Below are 16,637 nucleotides of genomic sequence, written 5' to 3'. Positions count from 1 at the left end.
CGCAAACTCAACTCAGAAAAAAAAGGCAATAACTGTTTATGGACTCACTCAACCTTTAAGGATCACATCACAGAACAGCAAGCGCATCACTGAGATAAAGGTTTTGTGATCAGATTAAACTTAATGCTAAAGACAAACTTGCATTAAACTCATTCCTAACTCTTCCTAAACTCATTCAGGAAGAGTTTAGTGTGACTTACAGCAGGTTTTATTTTTAGACAGAATCACGTGAGTCTGAGGAAAGAGATAAACATTTCACAATTGTTTTAACGTCTTAGGCAGACAAAGAGCCAGCTGGAACACTTTCAAGAGAACAAAATTAGTCTTAACTGATGATGTCCACACTTCATTTGCAAGTGTTCTGGTATTTATAACATAAAGTCAACAAATAAAGACAACCAGAGTAAATACAAAACTCAGACATGTCTTTTTGCTTTATTATAAAATAGTCGTGATAAATCGTGTCTTTCAACCAGTTTCACTAGCCATACTAATGTGTGATTAGTGCCAGACTTGCAGATTTTGTAAAAATAAATAAATAAAAAGCATAATCATTTAGCTACACTACCTGAGAACATGACATAGGCTAACATATTATGCTCTTTATTAAAAGAAATAATTACCAAAATTGTAAGTGAATAGGGCGTTTGTTATAGTTACTGCAAAGCATAGATGTTCTGTCTTGTGATTCCTTGAGAAGCTGATTCGATATTTCACATTTTTGTTGTTGCTTTTGGATGATGATGGCCTTTCAGTTAACACCAAACTCATATTTCTGTGGATAATCGCTCTCTCTTACCAGCATCAACCCGCATCGTCATTGGGCTTTTTCCTTTTCTTCTGGGGTTGAAGAAAGCTATAGACCAAACCACATCCATTCCCACTCACACATAATTGGGTCAGTTGAGAGTTTTAGATCTTCCTCTTTTTTATTATTGAGGCTTGTAGAAAATCTTCAACTAAAAGTGCAGCATTGCACTTCCCAAAATGTGTGATGTAAATTAATATTGTGATAAAATTTTAGAGGTCCAAAGAGAATTGTTTTATTTAGAGCTTAATTGGTCCAATGAGTATGAAGTGATTTTAACATGTTCATAGATTTAGCTCCCAGAATATGTGCTTTTTTTCATTCTCTTTTTAGGTTGATATTTCTAAAATATTCAGTCAGAATATGCACTTTTACATGGAATTGAAGCCATTGGAATAGAATTATATTTTATGTGAAAATTCAAGAATTCAAGCATGCATTGGGCTCCCAATCCTTACCTCCATCCTTCCACTTTAATGAAAAGAGGTGATCTAATTACCAGTAGTTGCTCCACCTCCTCTAAATTTGCCCACCCAGATTTCCTGGAAGAAAGAGTGCAAATCCTCCTGACGTTGCAAGTCAGATTACGAGATGCCAGAGGGGTAGACCAAACAAGATCAAACCAAAACCTTCTCCACTTCACATCGGAACATGGCTCACCCCCTCGTCGCCTGGTCTCCTGTTGGCCTTTACATTCTCCAGGTGCCATCTGGTCTTGGAGTGCTTATAGGCGCAATGAAGACTTTCATGAAGACCTGATGACTTTGGACAGATTCTGAGAGCATATCTTTTTGTCTTGCAGTGCATTTCTTCAGTTGCAAAGATCAATTTTCTGAAAAAGGCACAATGCCACAGTTGACTCTTGATCCACTTTTTGTCCCTACCTTTGCAAGTCAAGAGTGACGCACGTTTCGCCCGACCCGCTCTAATTCCCTAACGAGATTGCCCATCCCCGGATATCTCATAAAACCCTGATTAACCAGGCTCAGCTCATTAGCTCTGCCAAACCAATTCGCCCCTTGTCAACCTCCGCTCCTAACTAACCGACCCATCAACTCCCGTAGTTATAGAAAACATGGCCTACGACAAAAAAACACAAGTGACTGCACCAATTTGATGGTTAAAACATCTCAGAGTTAATTCAATGATTCCCATTCAACCATTTCTATTGTTTTCTTCAAAAGTTAATCATTAATTCAAGGGAAGTTTGAATTATTGATATTTACTTCAGAATCACCTGTGTGTTTGGGGAAAAAATAAATTACTTTATTTCTTTGCAAATCTCAAATCTCTGTTTTCCATCTATGTTTTCACTTAACTTCCTGCCTTCCTTTGGTTCCTCACCTGCTTTTGTCATTTGACCTCATAACCTCTTTTTTTCTTCCAATCAGTTTACCTGTTGCACTCTGCCACGTTCCCTCCCCCTGTTTCTCTCAGTCTCACTCCTTCCCTCTCTGTTCCCATCTTTGTGCTTTATCTCTTCATCCCTTATCTCCTTCATCCCCTCCAATCCTCATCTGTTCTTCACAGTGGAGGAAGGGCAGGAGAAAGAGAGAGTTTTTTGCAGGTGTAGCCAGATCGGCAGTCTGCATTGGGTAGATCATCAGAGGAGCCGGCGAACCTGGGACTGTGGAATCTAAACTCATAGGGACCACAGAGCCGGACTGCCCGGTTATAAGAGACAAGGTCCTAACTGTGAGAGGAAAAGGTGAGTTTCTGTTTAAATGTTTCTGGGCAGGTGACTGTTAAAGGAAGATTTTTAAGTTTGATAAACAACATTGCTTCACCATGCAAATGCAGGCAAACTGTGACAACCATAGATCTTTTTCTGCATCTCCATTTTGTAATTTTCTTTCACTGATTCCAGGAATATAATTCATCCACAATTCTCAAGGAGCCATTAATGGTTTTTGCCTTCATCCAAGCAATCATTCCAATAGCTTCAAGCTAGAACTATAGCCTATAAACTCATTTTACGACCTTACCTGTGACTGCTTTCATCATTTTGATGTCAATGTTTGAATTAAAAACAAGGACCCAAAGAAGTTCTTAGTCCCTGGTGACAAAGATGTAACCAAACCTTAAACCGATTCCTGCCTCTAAGATTTCTTCTGCAAGACTTTTTCTTATGAAGAGATTTTATGGTTATATGATGTGTTTTCAACCTTGAAGAGTTTAATTTACATTAGATATTTTATGTGCTGGATCTAAAACACTCTCCCTGTGTGTGTTGGTTATGCTTTTGACTCCAAAAGAACAATTTCTTTCTCCATCATCTTCCACATCACCTCGCTCGTTCCCTGATCCTGAAGTAAAGAGTAGTAATCGGATGAGAAGAGATTTGGCCATAAAGCCTCCTCTGAGATCTCCTGGATTTTAAACCCCTGCAGCAAACTCACCTCAGAAACCCCCTCAACAACGAAACTACTCCACTTCCTGTCTCCCCATCTTCTACCCTTCTTTCTGTCACGGGTTCAGTCTTCCATATGTGCAGCAGACAGGCCTGCAATCCATTTCATCTCCATGATAGTCATGATTTACTGTGTGCAAGATGCTTCACACATCTTAAACAAGATGCTTTTGCAAGATGCTTCACACATCTTGCACACAGTCAGGAGGGCAACACTCTGGATTTTTTCCTTACGCAACAAGTTCATATTTCTCCTGCCACTTTATAATTTCTTGCTGTTCTGTTCACTATGAGTTGCATACAGTATGCAAGTTGTGTTTGTGCTTCCTGGGTTTCTGAAATATAATTTTTAATAGAACTAGGGCAAAACGTGAACAAGATACTCTGTAAAAAGATATATATCATGTAAAAAGCCTGCAAACATGTTTGATTTTAGCGTTGAACGTTAGCCTCTGTAGGTGTAAGCAGGTTCTTGGCATTAAATTTGTCAGACGTCAGTATCCCATTACAGAGTATTAGTCATACTGTACACTTCTGCACGGAAGGCTTTTGGGAATTTTTGATTCTTCTTTGACATTTAACCCTTCATATGTTGTTTGACAAGGACAGAAGTGACTGAATGAATACCTTATATATATGATTATTACAAATGTCTTCGAAGAGCAGGTAAATTCAAATGTTAAGTATGTAAAGCAGACGAGAACAAAACAGGACTCAGAATCCTGAAGTTAAAAGGTTGAGACCATTTTCCCCTCACTTTATTCTTCTTATTATAAAATATTTACTTTGACCTCTTTTTCATACCTCCTTATTTTATCCTACTTACCATTATTTGACCTGTCAGGATTATAACATCAGTTTTGGATAACACCAGTAGAATCTGATTTTTGTGATTTGATGGTGCAGCAGGAACCAACCGCTCGAGATGGATAAATCAAGGTCACTCACTGATCCAGAGAAATGTCAGAAGATGTTAGTGTAATTTACTGCTGTGTCAACTGAAAGGAGTTTATTATTTATCATAGTAAAATGAGAGTGATACATCAAGTTCTATGAAGTAATTCATTTTTTTTGTCTGTAATTTCCTCCTCACCTTACTTTGAACCTTCTTGTACTCCGTTTTGCCACAGAGTGATTGTGTCATCTTCCATCAGTAACATCCTCCAGCAACTGTCATCATGGCAGCTGAGAAAGCTGAAATGGATGCACTGAAAAAGGAGTGTGATGGCCTCCGTGCTCAGATTGAGGTGAGCATTTCCTGAATGAGACAAACTACGTCCTGTAGAAGCTCCTTAAAACCTTCAGACAGGAAGCAATATCTTTATCAGGGTATTTCCATCTGGTCTCACTTTCATTACATCGTTTATCCATTAAGATTTCTTCAAACTTGTTTGAAGTGGACACATATGTATTTCCTCATGTGTCCACTAGGCGGCGCGTAAGGCCGTTAACGACACCACCATGACAGCAGCAGCCAATGGCGTGGCCCCTGTGGGCCGGGTCCAGCTGAAGCTCCGAAAGACACTCAAAGGCCACCTGGCGAAGATCTATGCCATGCACTGGTCAGCAGATTCAAGGTAACAGGATGAGAAATTCTAACTTTTTATTGAATATTGTGCCCGTTTTTAATAATGCTTGATTTCTTGGTTTAGCTCAAATAATAGCCAAAACTATGATTTGAGGTAAACTATTCGTTTACCCCCAGAGGAAATATATTTATTAAAATGTCATGATTTGACAATTGAATAAATATTATTTCTATGATTCACTTCAGTAACTCAGATGGAGCATCATCAACTTAAATAAAAACATCTCCATTTATTTTCTCTTAAAAAGGAGAATAAGGGGAAAAAAGATTTTATTTCATAATTAGCAGCTTAAAGCTCTATTTTTTTTATATCGCATCACTATCTTCTATAACTTCTTATATAAAAAAAGATATATATAATGTAACCGGTGGGTTAAACAGTAAACCCACCGGTTCTTTATTGAACTGGATATCACATTTGTTATTGCAAAGGTTTATAGCTTATTTCAGAGCTTTCAAATTCAGACACCACATTGAACATTGTTGAGAAATAATTATTTCTGGAAAGAAACATTTTCAAAACATTTTGACTCTAGTCATATCCCACATGCTCTGGTAAAACGCATCCATCCACTCATTATCTTAGTTATCTTTGGGTCACAAGAAGGTAAAAAACTGGGTGCAAACTCTTAACTGCAATATATATATATTTTTCTAAAAACCTGCTGTATATACAGTGATGTTGTGTTCCTCTCTAAGGCAAATGGTCAGTGCATCACAGGATGGCAAGCTTCTAGTCTGGGACACGTTCACTGGAAACAAGGTAGGATCACGGCCAGTATTTCATTAAGTGTGAACTATGTTGACTTGTGACTGTTTGTTAATTGCTTTGTTTCAAATATATACATATATATATAATGCTTGCAGAAATTCTGACTTGAATAAACTTTGTAATTGAAAGTTAAGTTAGTGAAGTCCCCTTACTGTTCTGTGGGTTTGAATGGAGGACATAGTGACAAGACATAGGACATAAAACAGCTAAACAATAAGTTTGATTAAGTGGTACTGCTGACTAAAACCTGTGACTGTCTGAATGAAACAACTATTCCAAATTTTTCTCCTCAGTTGATTGCTGTCCCCCTGAAGTCTGCTTGGGTGATGAGTGTTGCCTTCGCTCCTTCTGGTAACCTGGTAGCCAGCGGTGGTCTGGATAACATCTGCACAGTCTATAACATTAAGGCTGCCAGCCCCAAGACCCTCAGGGAGCTGGATGCACACACAGGTGAGGACAAGTCATGTTTGCTACCTTAAAAACTTTAATGTAACCCACTTTAAATAAAAATTGTGTCTCTCACACAGGTTACTTGTCTTGCTGCCGTTTCCTTAGTGATTCTGAGATCCTGACAGCTTCTGGTGACACCACCTGGTGAGTTTCTTACAGTTAAAAACTCATTTATCCATCCAGGAGCCAGTTTTGGATGGATTTTGTGTGGCTCATAACTGTAAATCAAGACTGATGACACTAGCTTTCCCAGGACAGATGGGGAAGCAAATTACAAAACATTTCAATACTTTCTTGGTTTAATTAAGATACTGAATTTTTACTTTGTTATTGAGCAGGTTAAAAGCTGTAATATAATTTTGATTGATAATTTAGTCTTTAAAAAAGTAAAATAAACAAAACATCAGGGCCTGCAAGAAGTTTAGACTTGACAATTTTGGTTCACATGACAAAAAAATAGGAAACTAATGTCATATCTCTATAACTCTTTATAAATTTAGACTTGATCCATGTTTAAAATAAAAGTAAATCCCTATTAGTCTCTTAGATGATTTGTAAAAGTGAAAACCCTTTTAGTAAACATCCACAGTTACAACAATCTGACTTTTATGGACATTTTTACATACTTGAAAATTAAACGATTTGCTATTGATGTGGGTTTTAAATAATTTACTTTATTTTTATTTTTTTTACTTTATTCAACTTTGACATAGCTCTAATAACTGAGATAAATATGTACCTAATAGCAAATAATTGCAACTTGCAAGTTCTGCTTTCCATATTTATCCAGTTTTACTTAATTTCTTCTGCAGTATAGAAAAAGTTATTATGTAAATCATATAAATGTTATTTTATTTTATGTATCCTCTAATATTATATTGATTTCAAAATACATTATGATACTTTATATCAATTATTTTATTTTCTATGTTAATTTCTAAGTATGTTGCTGTGCCATTGGCAAGACATAATACTTTTATTTATATATCCAGTCAATGTGTTGTTTCTGACTGCTTGTATGGTTTTACTGTGTCACATGTAATTTGTGCTTACATTTAAAAAATGCACAAATCCTAATAATTAGATTCAAAATGGCACCAACAAGCCATCCTTCTTAACTGTCCTAGCTGCCTGTGGGACCTGGAGACGGGCAAGCAGAAAACAGTCTACACCAACCACATCGGAGACTGCATGTCGCTGGCCCTGTCTCCAGACTTGAACATGTTCATCTCAGGAGCCTGCGACTCTCTGGCCAAGCTGTGGGACGTGAGGGAAGGATCCTGCAAGCAGACCTTCTCTGGACACACCAGTGACATCAACGCCATTGCTGTGAGGATTGTTTGGTGGTTTGTTTTACAAGAATCATGAAATTTAATAGAGTCTGTAGGCCAATGTGAAGTTTGTTTAAAGATCACAAAAAAACTACCTATAGTCACCAGACTTAAACAAATTCAGGAAAAAACAAATCAGTTTTGAAAGTGTTATGAAATCATTTTTAATGATTTCAGTGAGTTGACGAAGGCCTGTCTCACTTCTCCCAAAAAAAACATCCATGTGTTTGTTCATGTGATAAAAAGCCATCATCCTTCTGCTACTTCCTGTCATCTTTTTTATCATTTCCACCATTAGTAACATTTGGTTATCAATCACATGACTTGTGTGATGTGAAAAAAGTGTTTCCAGTGCAGTTTTTCAAAATACACTATTTTGACATAGCCAAAAAAAAAAAAAACTTATAATCCTAGTGCAAAACCGCTTTTTCTAAAGAAAAAGGGCCTCCTGCATGTTTTAGTTCTCTCCCTGGAGGTAGTCACGACCTTTTTAGCATGTCAATGTTCTTCTTAGGCCTTCCGCTGAGCCATCATTGGATCCAGGTGTGTTAAGCCAGGGAAAGAACTAAAACATGCAGGGTGCTAACCTGTGAGGACCCACTTTAGGCACCACTGGGTTTAAGATAGCAATTAGATTTTCACTTTGTGCTGGTTTAAAAAGTTGCTTTGTGTTTATCCTCTGGTTATCATTCTCCAATCTAAAGCACCTAAATGTGACAAAATCCTTCACAATTTTTCTTCGCAGCTCCATATTACACTAAACTTCGCCATCTTTTCCTCAAACACTTTAAATGTTTTTCTTCCACTGTCAGTTCTTCCCCAGTGGAAATGCCATCATCACAGGCTCTGATGATTGCTCCTGCAAGATGTATGACCTGCGCGCCGACCAGGAGGTGTTGGATTACACGGACACCACCCTGAACGCCGGAGTCACATCCCTGGCCCTCTCCAACTCCGGCCGCCTTATCTTTGCAGGCTATGACGACTTCAACTGCCACATCTGGGACTCACTGAAGGGCGAGAAAGTCGGTGAGAGCTCTTTTAGTGGTACTATGATCATGGCTTTATGGATGTGTTACCTCAAATATACGCAAAGAAGACACGTGGAAGATTATTACTCTATTTATTATCTATTTACTTGCAATTCACCCCCTGTCCTGCAGGTGTGCTTTCTGGCCATGACAACAGGGTGAGCTGCACCGGCGTCCCAGCTGATGGAATGGGTGTCTGCACAGGATCCTGGGACAGCTTCCTCAAACTGTGGAACTGAGGCATTTCAGTGGGAGGAAAACATCTCAGGAAGAAAAGAGGAGGAGCAGAAATGAGGAGGAAGGAAATGAAGAAAAGAGGAGACATTATGTAAAAAAAAACATGCAGGATGCATGAATAAAAAAAGGCCTCCTCTCCCTATCTTCCTCTCTTCTTCCTTAATAATGTATGCAAAACGTGAGTGGTTGCAAATGAGCCTCATTGTGTAAATGGCACCAGGGAAACAATGCGCGATGCATCCTGCTAAATGTGCAGAAGAACTTCAGTGTTGTCATTTTAAATAACAAAACACGTTTTTAAAAATAGCACAATTAATCTAAATGTTCCCAGAGCAGGAAGAAAAAGCTCTGGATCAGAAACACATAGAGGTTTTTGTCAATAAAAGGAGATGAAAGGCATAAGCACTGAAGACAAACTTATAGAATAACATTTTTCTTTTCTCAAGATCATTAATCTGTAAAAGAGCCCTGAACGTCCATAGATCAGGTATAAATTAATGTATGCCTGATAGTACAACAGTTAGGCTGAAGTTGATGTACAATGTTTTATTTTTCTTTACTTTTTTTTGTCAGACTATACACACACCAAAAAGTGTAAATATATTGCAAAAAGTCATCATTGCTCACCTCCTAAGAACAGTTTAACACAGGCTGGAGTTACACAAAGTGTTTGTGAAGAACCCTCAAAAAAGAAAGTTTCAGTCTGGAAGCAGGCTGGTAGACTGGGCTGCAGGGCGGCTGTCTAATCAGAAAAACATTCTGTAAAAACATATGAACTTAATTTCATCCCCTTCAGCCCAGCTGCATTCTGCAGTTATTGTAAAAGTGTCCAACTCTAATGTACAAAAAGGCAAAAATGTTTCCTGAAAATCTTTCTAATAAATAGTTCTGCATCAACGTTATGTTGGAGTTTGTGTGTTTTTGTCTCTGTTCCCAAACATAGCTGCAGCGCCTTCCAACAGTGAACCTTTTCCACACCAGAACCAGATTCTTGAATGTGTTTGGCATTTTCATTATGTCAAGGCAACACATAGCAGCACATAACTGAAATAGAAATGGAAAACCAGAGTTTTTCAAAATTTTCACCAGAAGAACTTGGGAATTGTGGTCTGCATTTTTAATCAGCCTCCTTTAATAACTAAATTAAATCAAGTGCAAGGACTTACATCGCCTTCACAGTGAACAGAGTGCATCTGAATGTAATTTAATCTCAGTTTGAGGATGGCTGTTTAAGTGAAGGCCAGCAGAATAAGGAACATTGCAGAAAGAAATTTAAATCAGTGTTATGTTATAAAAGAACAAGCCTAATTAGAATATCTCACACAGTTCTGTTAAGCTCATTTTCTGAGAACGGAAAAGAAAACTAATCAGAAAAGCAGCCAATATCTCCCTGGTAACTCTGGAGGAGCTACAGAGATCCACCACTCGTGTGAGAGAATCAGTTAACAGAGCAACTTTTAGACTTGCACTCTAAAAATTCACTATATGTGGAACATTGGGAACCAAATTCCCAACAACTTCCGTTTTTATTGATCTCTCTGGGTGCTTTAGCTTCCTCAACTACCTCAACTTCCTCAACTTCCCTTCATTGGTTTCTCCAACTTGCCCTTGCATGTGTGTGCGCTGTTTGTCCTCTTATGGCCCAATGACTGCTGGAGATAGGCACCAAGCTTCAATGCAACCCTTCAAGTACAAAGGAGGGTATAGAAAATTAATGGATGAAAACATTACAGTTGTATGTCTGATTCCCACATGCCTCATTTTCATGTCCTTTTGTGGAATTAAAAGAAGTTTCTCAATTTTACCAGTTGTTCTCAGCTGTGTGAAGGAAGCTGCTTGTATTTACTGTCACCAACCAGTATAAGGTTTTTCTATGCCTCATGATAAAGCTTTTAAAGATGTAAGTGTATAGAATTGTTTGTATTTTCTTATCTCATTATAATGTGTTTTCTTTTATTAAAAAGTAGGACTTCATTTTCATTTCAAGTAAAACTTTCAATGATGTATTAATTAATGTGTTCACTTGCTTTTCAAAATATAGATAATTGAAAAAAAATGTATGAATTAGTCATAAAAATTCAGATGACAAATGTATATAATTATTCTAAAATTGTGCACTCGGCCTAATGGTCTCTGATTTTTTGTGTGTGTGAAATAAATTCTTAGTGCAGTAGACAATTTTACAACAGCAATTGAAATATGCAACATTTTGAAGGCTGCTTTTTGTTCGCACAGCAGGAGGCGCTATAACCACCCTTAAAACTTTACTCCACGTCGGTCTTTTAATCCCAGCTCAGAAGAAGACGGATTTTCGCAAGTATGTTTGCTACTGATTTTTCCAACAGCTCCTGAACTACACACCAGCCTGAACTGAACGCCGGGGCCTCCATCTCCTCTCTCACCGGGTATCAGCGACCGTCAACCGGCCATGGCACGGAGGTTCTTCGTCGGGGGAAACTGGAAGATGAACGGAAATAAGGAGAGCCTGGAACAGCTGATCACCACTCTGAACACCGCCAGCCTGGACGATCAGACCGGTAACCCTGACTGATGAGTGGCTGCAGGGGTGGATGTAACGCTCCCATATAATTATCCGTTATTAGCTGTGTTTTCTAAATAAAAGTGTTAAACAAATATAGGGATGCAGCTCGAGGTGGAGTCATGTGATCAGGATGACTTGCAAAAAGTCCTCTGACGTTTCCGTCTTTAAGTATTAGAAAGTAACTGAGTACTTTCTAATACTCAGTTACATTTACTCAGTTACTTGCACTTCTCTTGAGAATGTTTTCTACATGAAAGAACCTGCAATTTATTTCAGACATGAGTTAAAATTGAGCACAGAATAAAATCTATTATTGTTTTTTGTGCTTTTAGAAAACATAAATCATATTTGAATGATAAAAAAATCATTTATCAAGGTTTGATTGCAGGGATCTTGTTGCCAGGCTTGATAGTTATTAGAATTAAAATTTTAAAAGCATACCTGTAATGAAAAACAATTAATGAGCTCCTTAAATGCAGTTTATCCTTGATAGTTATTTCACCCAAATACTAGAAGATGCACCATTTCAAATTTGCACCAGACATTTTCCATCCTCTGTATGCATCTACTTTCACAGATAATGATCAATATTAAATTCTTCAAGCTACATTTTGGGTGAATGTAAGATGCTCTATAAATTAAAGTTTACTTACTAATCTAAGCTCTGTGTTTGTTTTTGGGGGTTTCTTTATGTTTTTTGTTCTTTCTGTTGTTTTTATTTTATCAAAGTGCATTCAATTTGTATTTTATTATTTTTCCTAGAGTTTACCAGTAATGGGTTAAAAAGCGACATACGAAAGATTCTGAGTAAACTCATAAAGAATCCAGAATGGAAGAGTGTGAATAATTCAAAAATAATAAATAATAATGCCTAGTTTCTATATATTATCAAGCAAGTTTCAGCTATTATGATTCTTATAAAATTACATTACTTTTAAACTGCTCTTACAGAGAAGAAAAAGCAACACTGAACTAACAGATAAATCTTCTGTATTGTTTTCAGAGGTGGTGTGTGCTGCTCCTCCTATCTATCTGGACTTTGCTCGGTCCCTTCTGGATCCCAGAATCGGGGTCTCAGCCCAGAACTGCTACAAAGTGGCTAAAGGAGCATTTACAGGAGAGATCAGGTGTGTCAGCCACTGAGAGGCAAAATAATAAAATATAAAAGAAACATGGTTCTGATTGATTTTATGTTTTAGATAAGTGGTTCTTTTTTTATCAACGAAAGGTTGGGAAAACCCTAAAGTCATCCCATGTGTCATATGTTCAGATCTAATTTGGAGGCCTAATTGGAAATGTTGTTTAGAAAATGAAAAACAGATTTCAACATTTCCAAACGCTGTAGTAAAATCTTACTTTGTTCAAATAAATACAATCTGTTGTAGTTCAGCTCTTTAAGAGGTGGCCTACTCCCCACCATGTTTACCCCCCTCTGCCTCCGTCCAGCCCAGCCATGATAAAGGACTGCGGGGCAGACTGGGTGATCCTCGGACACTCAGAGAGGCGCCATGTGTTCGGGGAAAGTGATGAGCTCATCGGCCAAAAGGTTAGACTTTATTCCTGATACAGACTGTTTATTTTACTGACTGACTACTATGTCTGTCTACGTCGTTACATGTCATAGAAAATGATAAAGTCCTTTCTTGTGATTCTTTTCAATTTATTTCCCTCAGTTAATTAGAAGCCTTTTCTGTTTCCTCAGACTTTTCCCATTCCTTCTTTTCGTGCTGTGAAAAAGCATAAAATGAAACAATCAAAAGTGCAAGAAATCTGTAATTGAGCAAATAATTATTACTGTTTGTTGATTTAGATGTTTGAAGATCTTTTTTTTCTCTTAGTAAATTAGTAAAAAAACCATCTGGGATTAAAATATTTTTGTTGTGATAATGGTATCAGGTCATATCTTCTGTATCAGAATGCCTATATTTTCATTGTACAGAAGTAAAATGGAATTTCTTACAAATACATGAGATGTGGCAGGTAAAGCATGGATAAGTTATGAAATCTGCAGGTTGCTCACGCGCTGGAGAGCGATCTCGGAGTGATCGCCTGTATCGGTGAGAAGCTGGAGGAGCGAGAGGCAGGTTCCACAGAAGAAGTCGTCTACGCTCAGACACAGATTATTGCAGGTGAACAAATTTATCATGTTTCTTCCCAGCTCAGTTTTTGTTTGTTTGTTTTTCATTTCCATTCTTGTTTTATTTTCTTTGGTTTAAGTTTTATATCTTCCTTTAGCTTTTTTTTTTTGTCTTAAAAAATTACTATAAAAGTTGCTATACTAGGCCAATGATGATTAAATATTGCATTTAAATAGGTATATTATTATATGAAAAGTGATCAACAAATAGAGTTGGAATGGATTGGGACAACTGGTTAAAACCTGTACACCAGGTTTTTTTGTATTTTACTCTACTTTACGTAACCTGATTAATGATCTTTTCTCTGGTCACATGTTGGCCTCATGCATTCTCCTCCTGTACTGAATCTAGGTTGCTCACTGTTTTAAAATGTAAATAGGTCAGTGGACTCTGCTGCTGCAGAAAGTTTAGGAGACATAGCCGTGCCTGCAGCTTCCCACTGCTACAAGGACACGTTTCTATGTGAACTTTACTTTCTGTTTGTGTGCAAACGGTTCTTTGCAGACTTTGTATGTTTACTGTCCGGATTACTCGGTTTATGAACAGATTGGGTTAATTACAGCTTTGAGCTTTCATTTGCAATGGATGGATTAAAGGGATGTTTTATTGCAGAAAATGTGACAGACTGGGGGAAAGTGGTGCTGGCGTATGAACCTGTTTGGGCCATCGGCACTGGAAAGACAGCCACACCTGAGCAGGTAACAATGAGAAGGGACAGAGTAGCTTTAGCTGCTTTGATTCAAAAGGCTTAGAAAGCACAAAAGACTGAACTAATCCTAAAATAAAACATCAAATAAGAAAAATATAAATGAATGGTTTCTTTTTCTGAACTGTGCTGCCAATTCATGGACATCTGCAGTTCCATAAAAGTCTTGGGACAAACTTCATGTGTAAAAACTTGGTAATTGTGGCCCAGATGATTTCATAATAACGATTACTGTCTAAAATTTTATCCCCCGCCCACAGAATAAATTCACTGATGATAAAAGTTTATTTTTTTCTCAAGTTTCAGTGTGAGGTTATCCTGCTGTAACAGAACATATATAATTTAAGTTTTTTTAACATATTTACCACAGCTGCTAATAACTGTAAATGATTATTAGATGAAAACAAAAAATGTACTTTTTTAGGATAATTAGGGGCTGCCAAACAGACATGTAGAAAAGCACAAAAATGTACAATATAAATGAGAAAGAACAAGAAGAATAAAGTTTCTGATGCAAATACAGATGTGAAGGAATAGAAACACACACAACAGGCGCAACATAAACTTCCCAAACCTAGAACAGATGTGACAAAACAATAGCACGAACTTGTAGAAAAACTGGTTTGCATGAATATGCAGATTTAGTGTTATATTTCCAAAAACACTTTTTTTGTTCTGACATACTTGAATCTGAGAGATTTATAGAACATCCCAGATTGATTTCTGATGTATTTTTATAATTGTACTTACTTGATAGATGGACAATATGTATTTCTTCCTTAGGCTCAGGAAGTTCATGAGAAGCTGAGAGCTTGGTTCAGAGCAAATGTATCAGATGACGTAGCTGATTCCCTGCGCATCATTTATGGAGGTTAGTGGTGACGTTTTACTGCATTTATTTCTTTTTTGCTTCGATTTTTAGCTGCTGTAAATATACTTGTCTAGTCAAGCAATTTCTTCTTTTGTCCAACGCTTTGAATTCTTCCTGAAAGACCAGAATAAAGAAGTTAGTGAAGATTTTCTAAAGTTTCGCATCGTACTTTAAGTGCAGGTTTCCCTTAAAGAGACCTGTTGTGTCTTCTGCTTTTTTTCAATGCACCACTCATAGCTGTGTTTAAGAATTATTTCCTCCAAAGTTTTTTCTTCCTCCAAAGTTTCATTCACACTATGCATCTCTCTGCTGGGTGTGTCCTCCAGGTTCAGTCACCGGCGCAAACTGCAGGGAGCTGGCGTCTCAGGACGACGTAGACGGCTTTCTGGTTGGCGGAGCCTCTCTGAAACCAGAGTTTGTCGACATCATCAATGCTCGTGCATAAAGTGTAAAGACGATCTCTAAACTGGGATCATTTTCACATTATTCTGCCACTCACTGCAGTTTATGAGAACTAAGCTGACTCATGCACAAACAAATGTCTGTTTTACGTGAATGTTTTTTTTTTATGTAATTTGACACTTATTTGTCTAAAAAGTGAGATATAATTACCATTGACATAATTTCAGTAGGGTTTAGGTTGAAAAGGACAATCTCATTATTACCTGCTCTTAATTTAACTTGTGAAGTTTTTTTTAAAAAATTGCATCCATCAGTGTATGTTTGCTAACTAAATAATGTAATTTTTCTTCACTCCTGTGACATTTGTCTCTCCTGTATTCTAACACACAGTCTGTAATAATTACTGTTCTAGACATAATTCCCTTACATTGACATATGGAAAGGAAATGTGAAGAGTCAGTGACTCTCAGTAGGTCTAAAAGCTTTATGACTGTATGTAGCTTAACGTTGGCTCAGGTTGCACTTCAGAAAATGCAGCGATCAGGAAACTGATCATTGTACACTGGAAGCAAATAAATAAAATGTTGAAACATATTGCAATGGTTTCATCTCTATAAGGGCCATTTTTGAGGGCAATTAACATAAAAGTGCTTGGGGAAAGCATCCTGGATTTATTCACAAATATCGCGCATTAGGTCAAACTGTTATATGGCTTCCTAGTTTTTAATATGAGCAAATTTGTTGCTTTTTGCAGCAATCCTCAAAATTCTTGTCTCCCATTTCCCCAGTCCTGCAAATTGAGCTGATTTTTCATATTTTGATAGATTTTCAAAAAGCACACTTTCATGGCAGACCTTCACTAGTATTGTGCCTGTTCTAATAACTGTGAAGATAGCAGCGGGGATTCTTGTATTAACAGCTGTAAAACAAACTGAGCCCATGAGTGGGAGTGCAAATTAATCTGTCAACACCTTTACTGCCTTTAGATCGGCCCAACGGAAAATCTTAGAGACATTGCATTTTCAGAAGCACTGCAGTTCTCTGCACTCTGGAAGCAAACACTAAGAACAGGAACTGGAATAGAGCAGGAAAGCCGAGCCTTGTGAAACTCCTCAAAGTAAACTGCAAGCTATCTGCGACTTTGAGTATAAGATTTTACAACATTTTTAATTAGCTACTGTAGCTGGAATTTTTCTGTCTATGCATTTTTATGTATGCTCATGTATTTAGATCCTATAATTTTCCTCCACAAAAACTCAGAGATAACCGGGTGGATCACAGAACAGCTATTGGGCTTTTAATTTACTTGTAGCCTTCAACATATATCTTTCTATAGTTCTCAAATGATATT

General features: G+C 37.4%; 2 protein-coding genes across 2 annotated transcripts; both read left to right on the top strand.

Annotated features, from left to right (window-relative positions):
- Positions 1-2,259: 2,259 nt before the first annotated feature.
- On the top strand, positions 2,260-9,529 carry gnb3b (guanine nucleotide binding protein (G protein), beta polypeptide 3b). Its single transcript, XM_055055330.1, has 9 exons — positions 2,260-2,516; positions 4,349-4,465; positions 4,650-4,795; positions 5,506-5,569; positions 5,872-6,028; positions 6,106-6,172; positions 7,156-7,357; positions 8,172-8,388; positions 8,523-9,529. Exons 2-9 carry the CDS (start codon positions 4,397-4,399, stop codon positions 8,627-8,629), a joined length of 1,029 nt encoding a protein of 342 aa, XP_054911305.1. The 5' UTR covers positions 2,260-2,516; positions 4,349-4,396; the 3' UTR covers positions 8,630-9,529.
- Positions 9,530-10,895: 1,366 nt separating this feature from the next.
- On the top strand, positions 10,896-15,880 carry LOC129375803 (triosephosphate isomerase). Its single transcript, XM_055055088.1, has 7 exons — positions 10,896-11,164; positions 12,173-12,296; positions 12,616-12,715; positions 13,181-13,298; positions 13,920-14,005; positions 14,797-14,884; positions 15,211-15,880. The coding sequence occupies exons 1-7, from the start codon at positions 11,056-11,058 to the stop codon at positions 15,327-15,329; spliced, it is 744 nt and encodes a 247-aa protein (XP_054911063.1). The 5' UTR covers positions 10,896-11,055; the 3' UTR covers positions 15,330-15,880.
- Positions 15,881-16,637: the final 757 nt, after the last annotated feature.

This window comes from Poeciliopsis prolifica, unplaced genomic scaffold, assembly GCF_027474105.1.
Source record: "Poeciliopsis prolifica strain line A6 unplaced genomic scaffold, Auburn_PproV2 SCAFFOLD041, whole genome shotgun sequence".
Taxonomy (NCBI): domain Eukaryota; kingdom Metazoa; phylum Chordata; class Actinopteri; order Cyprinodontiformes; family Poeciliidae; genus Poeciliopsis; species Poeciliopsis prolifica.
The sequence above is the reverse complement of the archived record's forward strand: the minus strand, read 5'-3'. Positions and strand labels throughout refer to the sequence as shown.